The sequence below is a fragment of the Pyrus communis genome, chromosome 9, assembly GCF_041283825.1.
Source record: "Pyrus communis isolate YQ-2024b chromosome 9, ASM4128382v1, whole genome shotgun sequence".
Taxonomy (NCBI): Eukaryota; Viridiplantae; Streptophyta; class Magnoliopsida; order Rosales; family Rosaceae; genus Pyrus; species Pyrus communis.
In genome coordinates this window covers 7,151,177-7,173,115 of record NC_142573.1, presented here as the reverse complement: position 1 = coordinate 7,173,115, position 21,939 = coordinate 7,151,177, and the positions used below count along the sequence as shown (strand labels likewise).

Genomic DNA, 21,939 nt, shown 5'->3' with positions numbered 1-21,939 from the left:
AGAATATATTAAAATTCTCAAAAAAAAAAAAAAAAAAATAGCATAGCAGTTGCACAAACCCCTTTTTTTTTATTAACAAATGAAATTATCTATATTAAAGAGTGAGAAATGATTAAACCTCATAATTGGCTAACAATAATATGATTCAATTTCATCTTTAGTGAGAATTGAATATAAAATATCTTACCGATTTTATTCCATGGAAAATACCTGCCAATCCTTTACTACGCGCGTCCTGCAGCAGTACATACACCGCCATACACAATCGGACGCGTTTCGTCTTCTTTCCTAAATCAGCCCCAATTTTGCAGTCCAATCCACACACGAAAGGGAAATCTCAGACCCTAATTCCCAAAATTCGCCCTCTAATTCTTGCCAAAACCCTCAATTTCTCACTCTTTCCAATCCCACCATCTCCCTCGTCCCAAATCCTAACCCTAATCCAGAAGCAGAATGCTTCTCACTCCAGGCCACTCTCCTCGCCACCTCTCATCCCCTTCGCCCTCTACAATTTCCGAAGCTTCTGCCCTAAACCCTACGAATTCCACCCAAATCTCACCCAAGAACCCTCAAGGCCACCCCACGGTCCTCGATGAAGACACCTATGTCGCCGCGATCGAGAAGATCATTGAAAGGGACTTCTTTCCCGATATTTCCAAGCTCCGGGACCGCCTCGACTGGCTCGAAGCGATCAAGACCCGCGACCCGGTTCAGATTCGAGACGCCCAGTTGAAGATCATCGAGCGGCGCGGAAAGAAGGTAACTCATAATCCTGACCCTGATGGTAGAACCCCAGGTTCGACTTTTATGCGTAGTTTTACCCCTGCCGATGAATTTGATGGTAAAACCCCGAAAATCCCGGGTGTTTCGAATGTGGGATTGTCCGGTGATGTAGGGTCTAGCGGCGTTGATGATAGCGTAGAGGGCTCGTTGTCGCTTGATCAGTTCTTTAGGCGGTATACGAGTGAGGACAATCATAGTTTTTCAAATATTTTGGAGAAGGTGAATAGGAAGAGGAAGGAGAGATATGAGTATTTGACGGACGGTGAAAAGGAGGAGGTTAAATCTATTGAGGATGTGAAGAGGGATAGGATTACAGATGGGTATGGAACGTCGGATCAGCCGCCTAGTACATTGGATGGGTGGAAGTATACAGCGAAAAATTTGCTGATGTACCATCCTGCTGATCGAGGTGAGGCCCCATTGACAGAGGAGGAACGTGCAAATAGGATGAAGAGTTTGGAGAAGGAAATTAATCGACCCAATACGCGATTCCATGGGAAGACGATTGATTCCAGGCCAAAGGAGGATGCTATGGCCGAGTTTCTTTATACCACAGTTGCAGGTGCAACCCCAGTTATCATGGATAGAGATGGGGATAAGTTGAAGAAGTATGATTTGGATGATTTGAGGAAGACTCCCAATCCATTTTATGTGGAATCGGAGAAAAAAGCAGATAATGGTTATAGTTTTGTGAAGACACCCTCGCCTGCACTAGGTGTTGATGAATCACCGTTTATTACATGGGGTGAAATTGAAGGGACACCTCTGAGGTTGGATCTCGAGGACAATCCAGTTGATGTTGGTGGTGGTGAAGGGCCTCATTATAGGATCCCATGCCCGCCTGTAAGAGACGAAAAGGCTCACTCGCTGTCAAGGGAAGCTGCACGCAAATTGAGGGAAAGGTCAAAATTGTTTCACAAGCCACCTCTGCCATCACCTTCTAGAGGTGGCAGTGCCAGTCCAAGTGTGCGGACACTCTCCCCTGCTGCTCAGAAGTTTGTAAGGAATGCAATTGGCAAGTCCTCGTCTTCTATTGATGAAACTCTTCGTGCCAGTTACCGAGGTTCAAGTCCTGGGTTTACTACTCCTAAAGGTGGTAGGAGTGTATCGAGGCTTGGAAGCCATGCTAGCATCATATCAAGATCACCTTCTGCTGCAAGGGAGGGAACTAATCCTCCTTGGTAATTTGGAGTTTTCTTTTTCTTGATGTTCCATTGTATGATCAATGCTTGTTTGGCACTGGATAGGTCTTCCGTTTTCAACTATGTATGTAAAATTCAGACCTTTATCTTTATGTTGATAAGGGGAAGATGATTAGGATAATGATGCCAATGTTCAAGATTTCCATGCTTGTTTAACAATGTTAGTTTTCGTGCTGTTATATATTTTACTACTTGTTTCATTGGTGGTCGTTTTATGAAATGCAATAAGTTTAGGATGCATTTCTTGGATGAGTGTGGAAGCCCCAAAGCCCCATCAATTGTAGCATGGCAATTTCACTTTGCATTAAGATAAAGAGAGTGTGCACCACTTGCCTTTAATTTTAACATTGTAGTCATATCATCTGGCACTGAATCTTTTTGGTTCGAACTTCTGTCAGATTTCAGTTTTTAGATTGAGATATGTTTTATCAGTTTCCTAATGGTTCCTCTTTGACAAATTTATTAATCTCCGTTACATGTATAACTGTAGAGGTGATGGAAAATATAATACAGAGAACATATTAAAGCTACTTGTTGTGTGGCAAAATTCTAAAACATAGCTGCTGTTGTTACGAAGGTTATGATTTGGTAGCGGATGTAGCTTCAGTATTGTATTAGACCTTTATATAGTATAGTAGCATTGCTGGAAGGATTCTTCTGTTGATGTGGATTGTATGATCATCTATCATTCAACATTTTGCTGCTTCATAGAGAGATGTCCAGATGGGCTTTTGTATATCCTGCTGCAGTTTCTGTTTCTATTTTCGGTTTGCAGAGTAAAGCAGAGTATATCATGCTGTTGAGGTACGAGCTTTCTCGGCTCAGTCTGTATAGACAGATTCATGGGGTTCGGTCAATGGGGAAAGCATACCACTCAATGTCATTGGAATGAACCTGTAAATCTCTTCTGCCTAGATCTACCTCAACATTTGAACTTCTACAAATCGGTCATTAAAGCTGAGATAGATTTGCTTGCATGAACGGGAACTGAGTTTGCATCTGGTATCCATGCCTCCGAATCTGTTAAAGGTCAGTCAAGTACGAATTCACCTGTTTTCTCACGAGCTGCGATGCACTCTGATTTTTTACCTCATGGGAAATGTGATTTCTGGTTAAATTGTTTAGCTTTAGGAGATGAACTTAGTTCCTTGTTCTGGGGGAAAAGCAGGGGGTTTGAGAAATATTGGAAATGTGGGATTCAGGCACGGGTGCTGCGTGAACTTGAGCAGTATTTTTATTTTATTTTACTCTGATTGACCGTCGAGAGACATCTTTGATTTGGTTTCGCGTTCTTTCACGAGCTTCATATGCCGGGTTGTTGAATTCTGTTGAATGAAAAAGAAACTCAGCTTATTTTGTGCAACTTTAAAACTCGAACTTAAATCTCATTTTGTCTCTTAAATTCAAATTTTGCCACGTCAACAAATTAGTGGTCCCCACCATGGTCACATCATCAAGTTTACACCAATTTAGACAAAATCTAGTTTGAGTTTTGGAAGACAAAGCAAAATTAAGTACGAGAGTAGTGTTGAAATTTGAGCTTTGAGAGACAAAGCGAAATTGAGACTGCAAACTACGTCGTCGCTTCGTTCCCCCTCTTCATAGCTGTCTGAGATCCATCTGCTTGGCGTGAATCTAGGCTTAGAGAAGCAGCCGGACATCGACTGGACGACGGCCTTCGCCGGAGAATTAGTCGGTCATTTCCGAGAGACGTCGTCAACCCCGTTCTGCAGTGTGGCGGAAGAGGGCTGCTGCTTCTTGTTGATTCCTGGCCGCCCGATCTTCTTTTGAACGGTCGGGATCAGTTGAATCTCAGGATCCGGACGGTTAAGATCCGGAGAGGATCTTAACCCCTTGGGGCGCGTTTGTTGCGCCGAACTATCTCGGACTGGATTAGCTACAAGGACTAAGTTGGACTGGCTTAGACTAGACTAAACTGGACTAAATTAGTGAAGCGTTTGGTGCAGTATTGGACTAAGAATCTAGATAATAACAAATTATAATATTATATTATTTAATATATATAAATTATTAATATTTTATTATGATCTTATCTTTTTCTCCATCTTTTCCTACTATTTCCGTCCCACTCTTTTCCTCTTCTCTCATCGTCCCACCATTTCCCTCTTTTTTTCCTCTTAGACCTCTCAATTCATGTCTCTTTTTCATTCTTGGTCAAACTCCTTATTGATTCCAGTCTATATTTCTCTGTCCTCCCTCCCTCTCTAGCTATGCGTTGTTCGAAAGGAACCTCACGACTTCAATTTTCCCAACGAGTTGCAGGTTTCCTGATGTGTTTTCTGGCCAACCCTCGTTAAATTGGATGAAGTTAGCACCGCCAAAAAATTCATCACCATCCCTGGACCGAGATATTAGCTTTGAATGCTCGAATCTGTCATGGATTTGAAGAAGCCCAAACAGGCCGAGACTTCCAGGCCATTTTTCGGCCACATTCGACCACATTTTAGTCTCGATTCAGGTAAAATCGTAATCTTGTCACTCCCAGCTTCAATTTGGTATATTTTATATGAAAGTTGGTTATCAAATGGATCTGAAAGAGAGTCGGAAAGTTAATAATTGATCTAGGTGACCGGAGATGACGAGGAGTCTGTCGGGAGTGGTCATTGAGCATGACGAGGACGAGAAAGAGAGGATAGTCTTAGCTAGTCCCATGGTTATTGGGGGGTCTCGCTAAGACCTCTTAGTGAAGGGTTTTGTCCATGCTAGTCCTCTTTAGTCTCATTAATGTTAGTCCCAACATGGAACAAACACAGTATTGGACTAATAGCTAGTCTAGTCCAATCCAGTTCAACATAATGAGGGCAAACAAATGCCCCTGGAGTTAACCTAAGTAGCGATAATGCGTTAAAAAAAGGGCAGCTTCGCACGTGGTTCCAAATTAGGATTATGCCAAGGAATAAAAAGTGATGGAGTCTCTGACGGCGTCAACTATTTCTATTCTCGATAAGAAATCAAAGTTTGCGTCGTTACTCCATCCCGATCGACGTCATTTGGCAGCTAGTGCTCCCCGCTCCCAGGCGGTTATAAATACCACCTCCCCTTTGAACGCTCACCATTTCTGTTCTCCTTCTCTTTCTTCGCTTCCAAGAGCTTCACTGCGTTTGCCAAAGAATCTCAAGGTACTCTCTCTCTCTCTCTCTCTCTCTCTCTCTCTCTCTCTCTAGAATTGCATGCTATAAGAAATTGAGTCCTGTAATCCTAGCTCGAATCAACTTAATTACGTGTTTACTTGATTAATCCTGATGTAATTAGCAGTTGTCTTGATTAATCTTGATGTAATTAGCAGTCTTTTACGATCGTTCTTGCTATTATTGGCTTCAAATTCATATAATTAAGCATGATTAGCGCTTCAATTTTCAGTCTTTCTTCACGTAATTTGCTCCGATTCACTTTCAACGACTTCAACTTTCTGTATACTTCTCAGAAAATTTGTTTCTTTTAGGCAAGGCTTAATTTTGTAGGAACAATCGGAGTTCGATGTTCGATCTTGGTATTGTTGTTTGCTTGAATTGTGTTTCTTTGTGTTCTGCATGCATGATCGTGTGATGAGATAATTTACGCGATTGAAACTGAGTTATGTAGTTAAAAACTTACAAAGAATCAAGATTTGTAGCCCGAAAAAAAAAAAAAAAAAAAAAAAAAAAAAAAAAAGGGTATGAATCGACCTTGGATTTCCTTACCTTACAATTTTGATTCATTGAATTTTCTTATTTTTTAGCTCTTTTCCTTTTTGGTTAGTTATCAGATTGCCTGTTGATGATTTTGTGGTATCGCCATACGAATGTGTGTCTACATGTTTAGAGAGTGGTAGAATAAAAAACCCTTTTCTAGTTTTATTGCAACTTGCAACCAGAAATTAATATTTTCTGCGAATCACATTCCGCCGTTTGCATTTCTTCATTCAGATCTTTACTGCTTTTAGTTTTAAGTTAGTTATTAATTGCTGGTAAAAATAGAGTAACTCAATACTATTGCATCGGAAAAGTTGGGGTAGCGTTCTGTTCTGTTTGGCTCATTAGGGTGAGTCGTCTCATGATTTGAAGTCCCTTGTGAAGGGCGCAGTTGTTTCTAGCTTGAACTGGTTTTATTCCTCATCAGAGTGATCTTTGAAGATGCCAGTTGAGAGTTCGAATGCATCTGATCGAGATGCTGAACCATTTGTGGAGGTTGATCCAACTGGACGGTATGGGCGGTATGCTGACCTCCTTGGTCATGGTGCTGTGAAAAATGTTTATAGGGCTTTTGATCAGGAGGAAGGTACAGAGGTGGCCTGGAATCAGGTCCGGTTGTACAATTACAGTGATGACCCAACACTCATAAATCGGCTTTACTCTGAGGTTATGCTGTTGAGGCAATTGAAGAACAAGTATATCATTGTTTGTCACAGCGTTTGGAAGGACGAGGCGCATAGCACTTTGAATTTTATCACTGAGGTGTGCAATTCTGGAAACCTGAGGGAGTACAGGGAGAAGCATCGCCGTGTGTCGCTTAAGGCTCTGAAGAAGTGGTCGAGACAGGTGCTTGAGGGATTGGAATACCTCCATACGCACGAGCCGTGCATCATTCACAGAGATCTCAATTGCAGCAACATCTTCATCAACGGGAATACTGGCCAGGTAATTATAACTCATCAGTTGTATCAACTTGTTTCTCCTGATTTTTTTTTAGCATAGATTTGGTTACTTGTAGGCATCCTATTTTCATCAGTATAAAATTGCTCTTCAATCCAAAATCAGAGTTGGTTTGTATCTGTGACAGTATTATGAATCTTGTGATCGCTTTGTTTTAACATAACTTGATGAAAATGAATCTTTGTAGCCCATGCCAATGGACGAGGTTCAATTTCCTTGTGTTTTCAGTGAGCACAATTTTTCATCCTATCCTATTTTTGGAATGTTTCATTTCCATATTTAAATTCTGCACTGCATCACCATAGGCTATAGTAATTCGTATTCCTCAATATCCGTCTCTACATCTAGTTCTCTGAACCCCGAAAGAGCATTGCGTATTTGACTGAAGAGTCAGAAATTATATGCCTATTTCCCTGTCTAATCACCTAATATCATATGTTTACAAATCTGAATTCCCAAGTCATACGGCCTTTTTCTCATGAACATTTCATAAGAATATGACCCTCAACCATTACGCTTTTCATTCATAGGTGAAAATTGGTGATCTGGGGTTTGCAGCAATAGTGGGAAAGAACCATTTAGCACATTCGATTATAGGTACACCCGAGTATATGGCGCCCGAGCTGTACGACGAGGATTACACAGAAATGGTGGATATATACTCGTTCGGGATGTGCTTGCTGGAGATGGTGACAATGGAGATACCATACAGTGAGTGTGACTCTGTTGCCAAGATATACAGGAAGGTGACAATGGGTGTCAAGCCTTTAGCCTTGAACAAGGTGACTGATCCGGAGGTGAAGGCGTTCATTGAGAAAGCCATAGGCCAGCCGAGGGCAAGACCTACAGCCTCTGATCTTCTCAAGGATCCCTTCTTGTCTGATGTCAGTCAGTAAGAGCCCGACCCGAGCTTGTGATGGCTTTTCGACACTAGTGATCTTTCAAGACCTCGTTTCATGATATAGGGGTTTCGTCTGGCTCTCATTTCTGAACCATCACAAGCGATTGACGGGGTTTCTGTTCAAGTATATGCCTCTCTCTCTCTCTCTCTCTCTCTCTCTCTCTCTCTCTCTCTCGTGTATTCTCTCGTAGTTCTTGACCCGTGCAGTTGGGTTTGTAATAAAAATGAATGCCGGTACTCTATAGTATATACTATTACATAGTCCATAGTGAACTTGCTTGAAGAGTCTTCGAAGATATTCTGGGAAAGTTAGTGTCCGTCAAGCAAGAAAATGGCCCGAATGACACAATAATCCCAGCTGATGTGGTGACGGTTCATTCGTTGAAATTGAGCGCATGGTGAACCTCATTTATTTAGAATGAATAAGCAAATGCTATATTATGTGTTACATCACTTGGGAAAATAGTCGGTGCTCTTTCTAATATTATTTAGTAAGTGTTTTATTATACATACATATATATATACACACACACACACACTAGTATATGGGCGCACATAAAGTGTGAGAAATTTTTTTTTTTTTTTTTTTGTTTTTTGAAATGGAAGGTGAGAGGAAGAGAGTGACAGAGAATGTGGGAGTGAGAAGTAGGTTTTTTATTTTTTTATTTTAATTAAAGATATGTTAGGATTATATGTAGGTAAGACTTTGAAAAAAAAAAAAAAGCAAAATTTGGTTGTGTGAAATTACATTTATACCCCATATTTCTTATTTATGTTATGTTTTAATTAGAGGGTTAAACTGGTAATTTCATAGGATTTTGGTTCACAATGAGTGTTTTACTAATTAGTAGACTAACATTTGCTTATACACTTTATGTGTATGAACACATTTTTTTTTTAGAAAATGAGGAGAGAGAGAGAAGGGGGGGAGAGAGCATGAGGGGAGTGAGAGGTTTTTTTAATTTTATTTTTTTTAATTTTAAATATTAGAGATATTTTAATATTATCTGTAGTTGAGGCTTCAATAAAAAAACAGTAAAATTTAGACCTGTGAAATTACATTATTGCCCATCATTTTTTTTTATGTGATAGAAGATTAAGTTATCTTTTCATCTTTTTTTTGTTGACAAAAAGAGTTTTATTAGGGAAGTGTTATTAACACTTCAAAAATCTCATTTTACACTTCTCACAAGTGTATTTTTCTTTCCAAATATATAAAGTTTGGAATGTAGAGTGAGATTTTTGAAGTGCCAATAACAAATCCATTTTATTAATTAATGGAGATATATATATAATGTGTGTATATTATATAATGCAAGTATAAATTAATTAGCTGCATGGACAATTGGACATGACAGGAAAAACTGGTTTTGGGATTGGGAGTTGTTGGGAGAAAGTAAAGCAAAACCGCTTCATCCCAAGGACCAAAGAAATATTGAGAAACCGTGCGGTTTTGGGTATTTGCTAAAGACTACACATTCATATGTAGTAAACACAAAGCTTAAAGCTGTACCCGCACTTCATCATCTTTCCTCCTCTTTATCTATATTTTTTTATTCATTTCCTCAAAACTAAAGTTTTACTAGTTTATTTACATATATACCTCATTCTTCCTTTTCTTCTCCCCAACACATCCTTTGCAAATCTCCATCACCATCTTATCTCATCCCAAAATCCACATCAATAATACCCTCAGTTGTTGGGGATGATTTTTTCTTCTTTTATCAACAATTGTACATGAAATTTGAACGAAAAACTTCTTTTAACATAATAAAGATTAGTGTCACTGTATGAAATGGCCACAAAAATTCAACGTCATATTATCAAAGAGGCTTTTAACATAACAAAGATCAGTGTCTCTGAATGAAACGGTCAAAGAAATTCGACGTTAGGAATTATCAAGTAACTAGGTTTTTCAAGAACTTTAGTAAAGCTGCTTGATTAGACCAACTCTCACACCATATGAGACTAACTAAAAAGTCGGATGAGATTAAAATATAAATGTCAGTGCCCGTTTTCAAATACCTCAACCCAAACTTTTCTTTTCGTAGGGTTACGTAAATGCATCGACACAAAACTTGTGATGCAAGCAACTAACATGGAAAGGAGCACCAAGAAATCTACTACTCACCACTCGAGAACGCTTTTGAAGCCTCAAAATTTGGACATTCAGAGTGTTTCACTCGTGTGCATTTGACTTTGACTTTGATTACACAAAAACAACCGCACGAATGTGTGTGTGGACACATTTTCTAATTGACATATTAATCGATTAATTAACTAAAACCATCTCTTTAATTTCAATCCTTCTTCCACTTAATTCCACTGGTTTTGCCATTTCTACAAGTTATTATCTATAATTTTCTTCGATTAGTGAGACGAATTCCAAGCATTTTATGGCAATTGGGTTGCCAAAATATGCATTACATTTATAAACCAAATGCTTATGCTTAAGAGTTTCACTTTCATTGCCTTCTCAAAGTTTCACTTTCACTAAATCTCTAGTCTCTCAGAGCTTGGTTTCGAGCTCTTCCAATGGAAGTTGCAAGCCCTTTGCAAGACAGCTCCGTGTCGTCGAGTCCTTTCTCTTCTCCGAACGTCTCCACCTTGCTCAAGATCAAGATTTTATCATGGTAAGATTGTTGGAAAATGTTAGCAACTTTGCAGCATTGGATTTGAGCACTTTCTGTTGAGTTTTTTTCTGTGTGACGAATCTTGTCTCAGGACTCAAGAGACTCGTTTGCCTGTTGCGGTTAGTGTTCGAGTTGGTGGAAAGATCTTCAACCTCCACAAGGTAAGAAATTGAAAGTAGAATTATACGAAGGTTATTCGCTCGAATTTGAGCTACTGAGCTAAGTCAAAATCTTTTGTTAGGTGTTCACGATTGTTTACTTTTGTGTTCTTGATCGCGTTTACACCATTTTTGTCAAAAATTGGCCTAATATTTTCAGTTTGTGATTTTTTTTTCTGTTCCCACTTTTTTCAAAGAGTGGATACTTCAACAAAAGATTGAACGAATCAAATGAGATTGATCTTCCACCGGGCTTTCCCGGAGGGCCAGAGACCTTTGAGATGATTGCACTCTTCATCTATGGCTCCTCCACATTGATTGATCCATTCAATGTGGTAGCCCTCAGATTTGCAGCAGAGTTTCTTGAGATGACAGAAGACTACTCCTCCAGGAACCTCTGTGAACGCTTTGATCTCTACTTGAACCAAGTGGTGATGCAGAGCTGGGATGACACCGTAATAGTACTTCAAAAGTGCCAAACTTTGCTTCCGAGGTCTGAAGACCTGCTCATCGTGAGCCGGTGCATAGAGTGCCTCGCCTTCATGGCCTGCATGGAGATCCTTGACCCCGAGAGAAGGCGTGAAACGCCTGTGCTCACATTGGAACCATTGGGCACGGGAAATTAGAGCTGCGAAACAGGGAGGAAAATTATGAATCAAGACCTTTGGATCAAGGATCTCATTGCGCTGCCGTTCGGATTTTTAAACAGGATTATAGGATCTTTGAGAAGGCAAGGCATGAAACAAAAGTACTTGAGCCCCATCATTGTTTTCTATGCTAACAAGTGGGTGCATTCGACAAAAAGCCTTCAATTCTGGGAGAATTCTGGTCAGAGAATTGGATATGATCACAAAGTTTCAGTCATTTTACAAGGTGTCCTTGATTTGCTGCCGATGGGGGACTAGGCTAGTCGATCAATCCCAGTCGGGTTTTACTTAGCAATTCTCTCCAGATCGCTCGACGTAGGTTTGAGAATCCATACGAGGGTGAAGCTGCAAGGGCAGCTTGTATCTCTGCTGCACTTCGCTCAGCTGGAAGACTTCTTGTTTCCGAAAAGTGGAAGTGAGTCGATTTCTTACAGCATGGAGCTTGCAACAATGGAGAGCATAATTTCAGCGTATGTATCGTCTAACATGGAGTCGGACAACAGTCTTTTAGCAGGAAACACAATTGTTGCAGAGTTATGGGATGCATCTTTTCCACATAGCTCCTGATCCAAACATGGAGCCTAAAAGATTCATGGAACTCGTCAAACGAGTCCCAATTTCATCCAGACACTGTCATGATAAACACTACAGGGTAATGAACATCTTCTTAAAGGTAAACACTTCACGATCAACTTTGCCGAATCATATGCATCTTTATGATCTTTCTTGTATTTTTGTGGAGTTCGGTTTCTTGTCCGATAACTTGGCCCTAGTGTGTAGTTCTGCTCACTTAATCCTCTATTGCCCTCACTATCGTCGTTACTGAAAAAGCTCTACAATCTAACAAAAATTTGTTTTAGCTCACTCAAAACTCGTTGAACTCAGTTGTGTAATTTCTGATCTTCAAGCGCACCCGAATACATCCCAGGAAGAGAAGTGGGCAGTTTGCAAGTACCTCAACTGCCAAAAACTATCACAAGAGCCATGCATTGAGGCTGTTCAAAATGAATTGATGCCACTGCATTTGATTGTCCAGGCGCTTTTCGTCCAGCAGCTCAGCACACACCAAGCTTTCAAAGAATGCTCGTATTCATTTAGATACGCCCGTTGTCCAGAGTTTTCAGGTAGTCTCGAAAGCTCTAGGTGCCCAAACTCGAAAAGCCAGAATCTCGGAGGGAGTCCGTATGTAGACGGAGCAGAGGCAGGCAGCAGACCTTTGAGCTTCTTGCTGGAAAAGGACAATGTATATCAGAGGCCTGAGTTATCAAGGAATGAATATGAGTCGACTAGCTTCAGAATTCAGAACCTCGAACAAGAGCTCATGTCCTTGAAGCGGAGCCTTCAACGGCAGAGCATTTCAAAGAAGAAAGAGCCAGTCTCAACCTCAGAACCTAGCATGAAATCATACGGTAAAGAAGATAGATCAACGAGCAAAAGAAGTAACCCGCTCGGACAAGTGACAAGCTGCATTGGCTCTCTGAATTTTGCCTCACAGAGAAAGTATGCCAGTATACTGCTGAAGGTCTTCTGCCGGATCTCCTTGTTTGGAGGTAGAAAACCAAAGAGAAAGCCGGCTGCCTCCTGTACATGGCCTATCCCAATGCAGCACAATACTCATCAGAATAAAAAGTACGAAAATCAGAACCAGAGATGGTCGTAAAGAAGGCGTGAATAACTGCCCATGAAATTTTTTATTTGAAAATGTAGTTTTTCTCATTCACTTGCAACCAGGGCACCAATATAAGAATAGTTTTTCTCATTCACTTGGACTACAAGAGCAGGCAACACGCTGATTGCTCGATTCAAATACACAGCAAACAAAAGACATACTGGCTGTGAAAGATCCACTGTTGTCACTAAACAACTGGAGTTGCTTCAGAAAATGTGTCACTGACACTCTTAAATTTATGGGACTCCACTACACTTCTTGCTGTTTTAATGAGAACTTGTCCGTTGACATAATGTTGGCGACACACAGGCATGTACACATCAGCACCACCAATCAGTTCCGTCCTAGTCTCCTCCGTCTTCCTCAGGGTAAAGAAAGCTCGTTTGCCACACATTTCGCATCGAGCCGTCAACTTGGTCACAGAATCAGCAAGAGGTATTATGTCAAGAACCGAGCCAAAGCTCCTCCTGCCAATTATAACCATACACACATCAATAAGAAATCAGTGAAGAGCAACCACAGAAACTATCAACACAATCATAACAGAAAATGGATTTCATTTGAGAAGCACCTCAAGTAATCGCCATCCAAGCCTGCAACAACCACAGTTTTCCCATCATGATCAGCAGCCATGCAGCAGAAATCATATAGATCTTCAAAAAACTGAGCCTCGTCGATACCAATGACATCAAGCTGTCAATATAACCCAGTTTGGAGAAGGGCAATTAGAATAATACTATATGCATTCAAATTACAAACACTAAACAAGACCTATGCCATACATCAAACAATTGCAACCATCACAACCAAAAATCGCCTTTTCACATCACGGGTACATAACTAGTACAATGGCACCTCCTCATGGCAGACCATCAAATTGTTTTACCATGCCATAACACGTTTTACAGAAATCAAAGGTCCAAGATTCAATAGTAAAACATACTAAAGTCAAATAATTATTATAAAAAATAAAAATAAAAAGAAGAAGAGAAAATTTGACAAAAACCCAACAAAGATTTAAACACTTCCCCATCTCCAAAATTACCTTGTCATAAGCATCTCCTCCAAAATTCTGCCGAAACGATGACAGATCAGGCAGCGCCCAGCACGGAAACTTCATCCCATCGTGCGTCACAACCGAATCAATGGCGTATCTTGTATCCTTACTCGATTTTATCATCGCCACATTCCTACACATAAAAAATAAAAAAAAAAACCAATGAATAAATAAATTAAGGGAAATTTAGCATCGATTCACACGATCTTACAAAAGCTTCAATCTTTACTCAAAATCTTCACAAATCACACTTGGGTTTGACCAAAAATTCAAAATTTACCTGCCGCTGTTGCCCTCCGACTTGATCCGGCGGAGTAGGGCAGTGGTTTTGCCGGCGAACATGGGACCCATGATGACATGGACCTCGCCGGAGGTAGAAGAGTCACTGGTGGGGGGAATGGAGGGCTTGAAGGAGGCCATGGATTTTGTGTTGCAGAAAGAGGAGGGGTTGAAGATTTGGAGAGGGAAGAAGAGAGATGGGAAGGCGAAAGCTTTCATGATCTGAATAAATAGAGAGAGAGGGTGGGAGTGGAGAGAAATGGAACAGCATTTGATTTGAGTTTTTGAAAGATTTGGAGGGAAATCGGAAACTTTTGGTTTTGGAGGTAAATTTATATGGAAATTGGGAAATTATGTTTTTTTCATTTTTTCAGACCCAAAAGAAAAGAAGAAAATGTGTTGGTTGACCTGGAAAAGTATCCAAAAGGGGGAAGAAATTGAAATTTTGTTTTTTTTTGGGGTCAAATGTATAAATCAAATTAATCACATCTTGTTTAGCACGCTTCTTAAGTTTTCGAATAAAATTCCTATTATACCTTTTTCATCACTCAAAACAACCTATTTTAAAAGTTTGAAAATTAAAAACTCCCTCTATTTTCCTCTCATTTCTCCAACTAAAGTGAGGAGAGAAATGCTAAGCGGACTTTCTCAAAAGTGTGATGTTATATGGATGTTCCATCTGCTCATGTTTTGGCATAATTTTCGTGTCAACATTATAAATCATTGCGTCAAAAAACATGAAGTGATGAAGAGTATGAAAAGACTGAAGTGTCTCAATTTAAGAGAGTCTCCTTAACATTTCTCAAGTGAGGAATAGTTTTTCATATTTCAAGTTTTATTTCATCTTGTTCTAAAAAAGATTACCATTGTTATGTTCATTTTTTAACTCTTTGTCTCCTTGCGTGTTTTGGTATTGGTATTCTTCAAATTCAGTTAGGAAAAGTTTATGCTATATCATATATTCAGTTTTTATAAACTTTTACATAACTTAAGGAAATGTTAACACTACCAAAATAATAGTTTGATAACTTTACTCTTATCCGACCTTTGATTATTTGCCAAGAGAACATATAAGCATTTCTAAGTGTTCATTTTACTCAATTGCAACTCCAACAGGTGAAATTGCTCTTACAATCACTAAAATACAATGTTTAAATAGCAAGTGAGATATAATTTCAAAATGTGAGATGGCTTAAAAGATCGATTTAGACATGTCATTTCACAAACTTTTACACGACTTAATGAAAATACAAATTTTGGCAAAAAAAGTCTACTGTCTCATTCGGAATTTGACAATTTTTTCGAGTCAAATTATAGTTTTATACTTATTAAGGTTGCTCTGCTGAGTCAACTTGCAGTGTTTTAAATTATTGGCAAGTGAGTTTCTTAATGAATTAAGTTAACAACAAGAAAAAGTTTATTGAGAAGTGATTTTTTAATTAATTGGAGATAACTTTTATTTGCCACTTACCCAAGCAAGACTTGCAAGTATGAATCTTTTGCTGCAATGTCGAAAAGTAATCATGTATATGCATTATGGTGCGGATTCAATCTCCACCAATTCATTTCTTCCTTAACAATTAACTATTTAAATCAAGGTAATACTAGGGAGACCAAATTCCTAAATCAAATTTTGTAAACCAAATGATGTGGATGTTAGTGATTAGATTATTGCTCAAGTATTGATGAAAATGCTTATTTTCTATTAAGAACACATAATTTGGTTTTCCTAACATTATGCTTTAATCCACTAATGGTATCGTTTGTCACTATTTAAAAATAATTTTTTGAATTTTTGAAGAAATAAATAAAAGTGGCCCCTGATTAAATTTTGTTACAAGTGAATAAAAAAATATAACTTGTAGTCATAGATTGTATAAGCAGTGGATTTTATTTTAAAGGTTGTGGGAGTGCTTTTTGGTTTGCCATCTACGTACCGTTAGAGAGTGGGTTGCCTTACTGACTCGAGTAATATAGGACGTGCTTAATACGACCTCACATCCCGTGCAGTGATTTGTAAATAGATTTCAAACACATTTATCCACCTGGCTTGGATTCCATTACCATCAATTACCTTAATATCATACTTAGTTACAAGTCCATCTGCCGCTTTGCGCACCTGCCGCTTTGGTGATTGTAAAGTCATTGTGTTCCAACACATAACCTAATACATTAATTATCTTGTGTTATCTTGTCTTTACCTCACAACCTTGCATGCCTGCCACATTTTATATCATTTGGAAATTTGGGAACGTTTTCTTGCTTCCTGCTTATTCTGAATGATAGCTTTGATCTTATTGGCAGTATAGTGATTTCGTAAATCTAACTTTTTGATCGGTTTTCATGTTTATTCATATTTTTGTTTTTCAATTAACCTTGTCATTTTACATGTCTCACTTCTTTTAGCTATAATTTAACTTTCAATGCATGCATAGCATGCGACATTTTAGTATAACTAATAATTTAGTGATGTTTAATATTAAATTAATTTCAATTATAAAAAGAAAGTTTCGAATTCAGATGCATAGAGAAAATACTAACACATTCGTTCTAACCATTGTAATTACACATGTCAATAACTAGTTTTATTTAAAGTATTGTTTATTGTGTTTAGGGTTAACTTTTTTGTTTAGTCATTGAGTTTCATACATACATTGTTAATATGTAAACAAGTAAGAATATGATTGGGTGATTAGAAAGAAGGAAACAAAAGGAAAGCATCGATTCCTCCTTTGAACTGCATAAACTATATAGTAAATAATATTATTATATGTTTCACGTGATTTGCATGATGCCTACTCTTTCCATGATCAGCACATGCACAAACTAATAATAGTGAACGGTGTCGTGTTTGTGGAGAAGAAATATTTTCCATTAAGATGATCATAAAAACGGTTCTAGTTACAACGTTTGTATGGTAAACTCGATGTCATGTTAGTGGAGAAGAAAAACTTTCATCCTTGCTGAAAATGAAGTAGTATCTCCGGATATGAGATGACCAGACACCTGTTGGAAAAGAATTAGGTTCTAATTGCTATAATAAATCATATAGAAAATCAAGATATAATTCATGCAATTATATATCACAATAATGCATGCACATGAGTAACCAATGTTAAATGAACATGATATAATAAATTAGAAAAACCTAGAAAATACGGTCGAGGCAAGTGTTGGACACTTTGTCCTTAAGACAAGTTTACGCTCCACTACGGTGCTCATGGTTAATCGGCACATGTCTCCCAAGATATAACGATCACGTCCTTGTAATAATAGCACTGCAAATCACAAGGCTCCATGAACCACAATTGTGTTGAAAACTCTCTCATATGAACTCAATGAGACTCTCTAATATTTAGTGCTCTCTATGTATGATTATGTAAAGAATGAAAAGTTCTAAATGCTATATCAGTGATTATAAGGGGCTTCCTTATTTATAAAATGTGAGATACCTCTTTGGAAGACATGTAACTATTCATAAAGAGTCAAAAGTTGCAACACTTCATTTAGATATATCTTTCTGCCAAAAAGCTCCACTTTTAATTTCCATTCAATTAATAAATTTAATATAAATATAATTTTATTAAATTTTCCACACAACACCTAAAAACAAAAGGAGTCGTGTGGATATATAAGTCTGTATAATGTATAAATTTGAAAGAGACAAGGGTAGTAAGGTCAAGTACTGAAAACAAATACTCGTTTCCTGATGACTATAAACTTGTTCGTCGTCGGTTTCAAGTTAAAAAGGGGGAAGAAATTGATTTTTTTTTTTTTTTGTTTTTGGGGTCAAATGTATAAATCAAATTAATCACATCTTGTTTAGCACGCTTCTTAAGTTTTCGAATAAAATCCCTATTATACCCTTTTCACCACTCAAAACGACCTATTTTAAAAGTTTGAAAATTAAAAACTCCCTCTATTTTCCTCTCATTTCTCCAACTAAAGTGAGGAGAGAAATTAATGCTAAGCGGACTTTCTTAAAAGTGTGACACTATATGGATGTTCTATTTGCTCATGTTTTGGCATAATTTTCGTGCCAACATTATAAATCATTGCGTCAAAAAACATAAGGTGACGAAGAGTATGTAAAGATTGGAGTGTCTCATTTTAAAAGAGTCTACTTAACATTTCTCAAGTGGGGAATAGTTTTTCATATTTCAAGTTTTATTTCATCTTGTTCTAAAAAAGATTACCGTTGTCATATTCATTTTTTAACTCTGTCTCCTTGTGTGTTTTGGTATTGGTATTCTTCAAATTCAGTTAGGAAAAGTTTATGCTATATCATATATTCAATATTTATGAACTTTTACATAACTTAAGGAAATGTTAACAACACCAAAATAAAAGTTTGATAACTTTACTCTTATCCGACCTTTGATTATTTGCCAAGAGAACATATAAGCATTTCTAATTGTTCATTTTACTCAATCGCAACTCCAACAGGTGAAATTGTTCTTACAATCACTAAAATACAATGTTTATGTAGCAAGCGAGATATAATTCCACAATATGAGACGACTTAAAAGGTCGATTTGGACATGTCATTTCATAAACTTTTACACAACTTAATGAAAATACAAACTTTGGCATAAAAAAAAAAAAAGTCTACTATCTCATTCGGAATTTGACAATTTTTTCGAGTCAAATTATAGTTTAATACTTATTAAGGTTGCTTTGCTGAGTCAACTTGTAGTGTTTCAAATTCTTGGCAAGTGAGTTTCTTAATGAATTAAGTTAACAACAAGAAAATGTTTATTGAGAAGTGATTTTTAATTAATTGGAGATAACTTTTATTTGCCACTTACCCAAGCAAGACTTGTGAATATGAATCTTTTGCTGCAATGTCGAAAAGTAATCATGTATATGTATTATGGTACATGTTCGATCTCCACCAATTTTCCTCTTCCTTAACAATTAACTATTTAAATTAAGGTAATACTAGGGAGGCCAAATTCCTAAACCAAATGATGTGGATGTTGGTGATTAGATTATTGCTTAAGTATTGATGAAAATGCTTATTTTCTATTAGGAACACATAATTTGGTTTTCCTAACATTATCCTTTAATTCACTAACATATCGTTTGTCACTATTTAAAAATAATTTTTTGAATTTTTGAAGAAATAAATAAAAGTGGTCCCTGATTAAATTTTGTTACAAGTGAATAAAAAAAATATAACTCAAAGATTGTATAAGCACTGGATTTTATTTTAAAGGTTGCGGGAGTGCTTTTTGGTTTGCTATCTACGTACCTTTAGAGCATGGGGTGCCTTACTGACTCGAGTAATATAGGATGTGCTTAATACGACCTCACATCCCGTGCAGTGGTTTGTAAATATATTTCAAACACATTTATCCACCTGGCTTGGATTCCATTACCATCAATTACCTTAATATCATGCTTAGTTACAAGTCCACCTACTAGACTCAGCCTATGGGAGTGTTTTTGCCACAATAAGTTTTGATAGTTTGATGAAGGAAAGCTTTGCGCACCTGCCGCTTTGTAGGATTTAAATTACTAGTATGGTGATTTGGTGATTGTAAAGTCATTGTGTTCCAACACATAACCTTGCATGCCTGCCGCATTTTATATCATTTGAAAATCTGGGAACGCTTTCTTGCTTCCTACTTATTCTGAATGACAGCTTTGATCTTATTGGTAGTATAGTGATTTCGTAAATCTAACTTTTTGATCGGTTTTCATGTTTATTCATACTTTTCTTTTTCAATTAATCTCCTCATTTTACATGTCTCACTTCTTTTAGCTATAATTTAACTTTCAACGCATGTATAGCATGTGACATTTTAGTATAACTATACTAATTTAGTGATGTTTAATATTAAATTAATTTAAATTATAAGAAGAGAGTTTCGAATTCAGGTGCATAGGGAAAATACTAACACATTCGTTCTAACCACTGTAATTACACATGTCAATAACTAGGTTTATTTAAAGTATTGTTTATTGTGTTTAGGGTTAACTTTGTTGTTTAGTCATTGGGTTTCATACATACATTGTTAATATGCAAACAAGTAAGAATATGATTGGGTGATTAGAAAGAAGGTAACAAAAGGAAGGCATCGATTCCTCCTTTGAACTACATAAACTATATAGTAAATAATATTATTATATGTTTCATGCGATTTGCATGATGCCTACTCTTTCCATGATCAGCACATGCACAAACTAATAATAGTGAACGATGTCGTGTTTGTGGAGAAGAAATATTTTCCATTAGGATGATCATAAAAACGGTTCTAGTTACAACGTTTGTACGGTAAACTGGATGTCATGTTAGTGGAGAAGAAAAACTTTCATCCTTACTGAAAATGAAGTAGTATCCCCGGATATGAGATGACCGGACACCTAAAAACAAAAGGAGTCGCGCGGATATATAAGCCTGTATAATGTATAAATTTGGAAGAGACAAGGGTAGTATGGTCAAGTTCTGAAAAAAAAATACTCGTTTTCTGATGACTATGAAATTGTTCGTCATCGGTTTCACGTTAAAAGTTGGGTTTGTATTACTTGGCCTCCTTTCATTCCACCTTGCTACTCTATTTTAGTGTGGAGATTTCTTTTCAATAAGCTTCCAACGGAGGATCAACTTCAGCGAATGGGCATTCTTATGGTTCCAAATCTGCCAATTATGTTGCAATAATTCTAAATCTATTGAGCACTAATTTTTTAAGTTGTTTGCACAATGTGCTTGGTTTTGGCTTGCTACTAAATTTGGCAATATTCTTTAGCTTCCAAACTCCTTCTCAGATTTATGGTTTGCATTTGGAAGATGCGTAATAAACTGAAGTTTGAGCCTCTTTCCTTTTCATGCCTTTGTCGTTCTCCTTTGGCTTGGATTAAGCATGTTGGAGTTTTCACTCCTGGCCATGTATGTGGTATTTTGGGTAAGCAAGTTTTAGTTTCTCTTGAAATCTTGGTTGAGTCTTGTAATCTCCTTTTATAGTTCATACTCTTTGGCATCCTCTATTTCCTTGAGTCAAATTGAATATGGATAACTTTGCTAAAGGTAATTGGGTCTCACTGCTTCTGGTGGGATTTTTCGAGATTATGCGGGTTATTTTTTTGGTGGTTTCTCTTAAAGCTTGGTACTTCTTTCTATGCGAAATTTCAACCCAGAGCTTGGGACATCATACTTCTTTCTATGCGGAATTTCATGTTGTCATCATTGTTGTGGAGTTGCCCCATGTGCGAGATTTGCAAAATTTATGGCTTGAAAGTGACTCTCCAAATGTGATATCTTGCTTTGCTTTTTGTTATTTTTCTCCTCCTTGGTCACTTCAACTCGTTGAAAAAATTGTATTTGTCGATTGTAACACATGATTTTTCATTGTTCTCATATATTTTGAGAAGGGAATGCACTTGCTGACAAATTAGCCAATTTAGGGATTCTCTCATCTTCACTTGTTTGGCATGTTGCTTCTCCTATAGAGATTCATCCTTTTATGCATTCAGAATTCTTAGGCGTATTGACCTACAGGTTTATCTCCCCTTCTTGATGTGTAATTTTCTTTTTCACCTAATCCTTTGGATTTTGTTTTTTTGGTTTGTAGCTTGTCTTGCAGGTTCTTACCTTTCATGTTTTATTTTGGGAGGGGCTTAGTCCTGTGTCCCTCCTCTTTTCTTGTATTATCTTTTTCAAGAATGGCACGATTTATGTTCTCCCCCATTTCTTTCCTTTATTTTATTTTTTCTTGTTTTATGAGAGGTAAGATTTATGTCCTCTTTTTCTAGTACCATCGAGATTCTAAACTAAAAACGAAAGAAAAAAGCAGGGTCAAGTACAGAAAAATGTGAGAAAAGTGAACAAATTTACATGTGAAAAATGCATGACTGGAGGGTTGAGGTTCAACGTACGCCAGCTACGAGCTAGCTAGCTATATGTGGAGAGAACGGATAGACCAAAGTCCCTTTCGTGGGGAGCAGGAAGAAATTAG

At 37.6% G+C, this 21,939-nt stretch overlaps 3 protein-coding genes and 1 pseudogene across 4 annotated transcripts; 3 read left to right on the top strand and 1 right to left on the bottom strand.

The window, feature by feature from the left end:
• The first annotated feature begins 194 nt into the window (after window positions 1-194).
• On the top strand, window positions 195-2,185 carry LOC137739544 (uncharacterized). The gene has a single exon (XM_068479150.2). The coding sequence runs from the start codon at window positions 454-456 to the stop codon at window positions 1,966-1,968; it is 1,515 nt and encodes a 504-aa protein (XP_068335251.2). The 5' UTR covers window positions 195-453; the 3' UTR covers window positions 1,969-2,185.
• A 2,792-nt stretch (window positions 2,186-4,977) lies between these two features.
• On the top strand, window positions 4,978-7,823 carry LOC137740140 (putative serine/threonine-protein kinase WNK11). Its single transcript, XM_068479953.2, has 3 exons — window positions 4,978-5,125; window positions 6,105-6,622; window positions 7,168-7,823. Exons 2-3 carry the CDS (start codon window positions 6,119-6,121, stop codon window positions 7,531-7,533), a joined length of 870 nt encoding a protein of 289 aa, XP_068336054.2. The 5' UTR covers window positions 4,978-5,125; window positions 6,105-6,118; the 3' UTR covers window positions 7,534-7,823.
• Window positions 7,824-9,622: 1,799 nt separating this feature from the next.
• Window positions 9,623-12,733, top strand: LOC137740932 (BTB/POZ domain-containing protein At5g48130-like; annotated as a pseudogene). The gene is made up of 4 exons (XR_015966209.1): window positions 9,623-10,171; window positions 10,263-10,332; window positions 10,527-11,642; window positions 11,877-12,733. The product of XR_015966209.1 is annotated as a BTB/POZ domain-containing protein At5g48130-like (transcript).
• Window positions 12,628-14,236, bottom strand: LOC137740934 (thymidine kinase a). Its single transcript, XM_068480738.2, has 4 exons — window positions 13,983-14,236; window positions 13,691-13,835; window positions 13,217-13,338; window positions 12,628-13,112 (listed from the first exon to the last, which is right to left on the bottom strand). Exons 1-4 carry the CDS (start codon window positions 14,198-14,200, stop codon window positions 12,833-12,835), a joined length of 765 nt encoding a protein of 254 aa, XP_068336839.2. The 5' UTR covers window positions 14,201-14,236; the 3' UTR covers window positions 12,628-12,832.
• Window positions 14,237-21,939: the final 7,703 nt, after the last annotated feature.

Bases quoted from the DNA above. Each gene is read 5' to 3' on its own strand.
- LOC137739544 (XM_068479150.2), top strand. From the start codon at position 454: ATGCTTCTCACTCCAGGCCACTCTCCTCGCCACCTCTCATCCCCTTCG.
- LOC137740140 (XM_068479953.2), top strand. From the start codon at position 6,119: ATGCCAGTTGAGAGTTCGAATGCATCTGATCGAGATGCTGAACCATTT. The intron at 6,623-7,167 runs GTAATTATAACT...TTTCATTCATAG, and splicing joins TCAACGGGAATACTGGCCAG to GTGAAAATTGGTGATCTGGG.
- LOC137740934 (XM_068480738.2), bottom strand. From the start codon at position 14,200: ATGAAAGCTTTCGCCTTCCCATCTCTCTTCTTCCCTCTCCAAATCTTC. The intron at 13,339-13,690 runs GTAATTTTGGAG...TTATATTGACAG, and splicing joins GAGGAGATGCTTATGACAAG to CTTGATGTCATTGGTATCGA. The intron at 13,113-13,216 runs GTGCTTCTCAAA...TATAATTGGCAG, and splicing joins TTGGATGGCGATTACTTGAG to GAGGAGCTTTGGCTCGGTTC.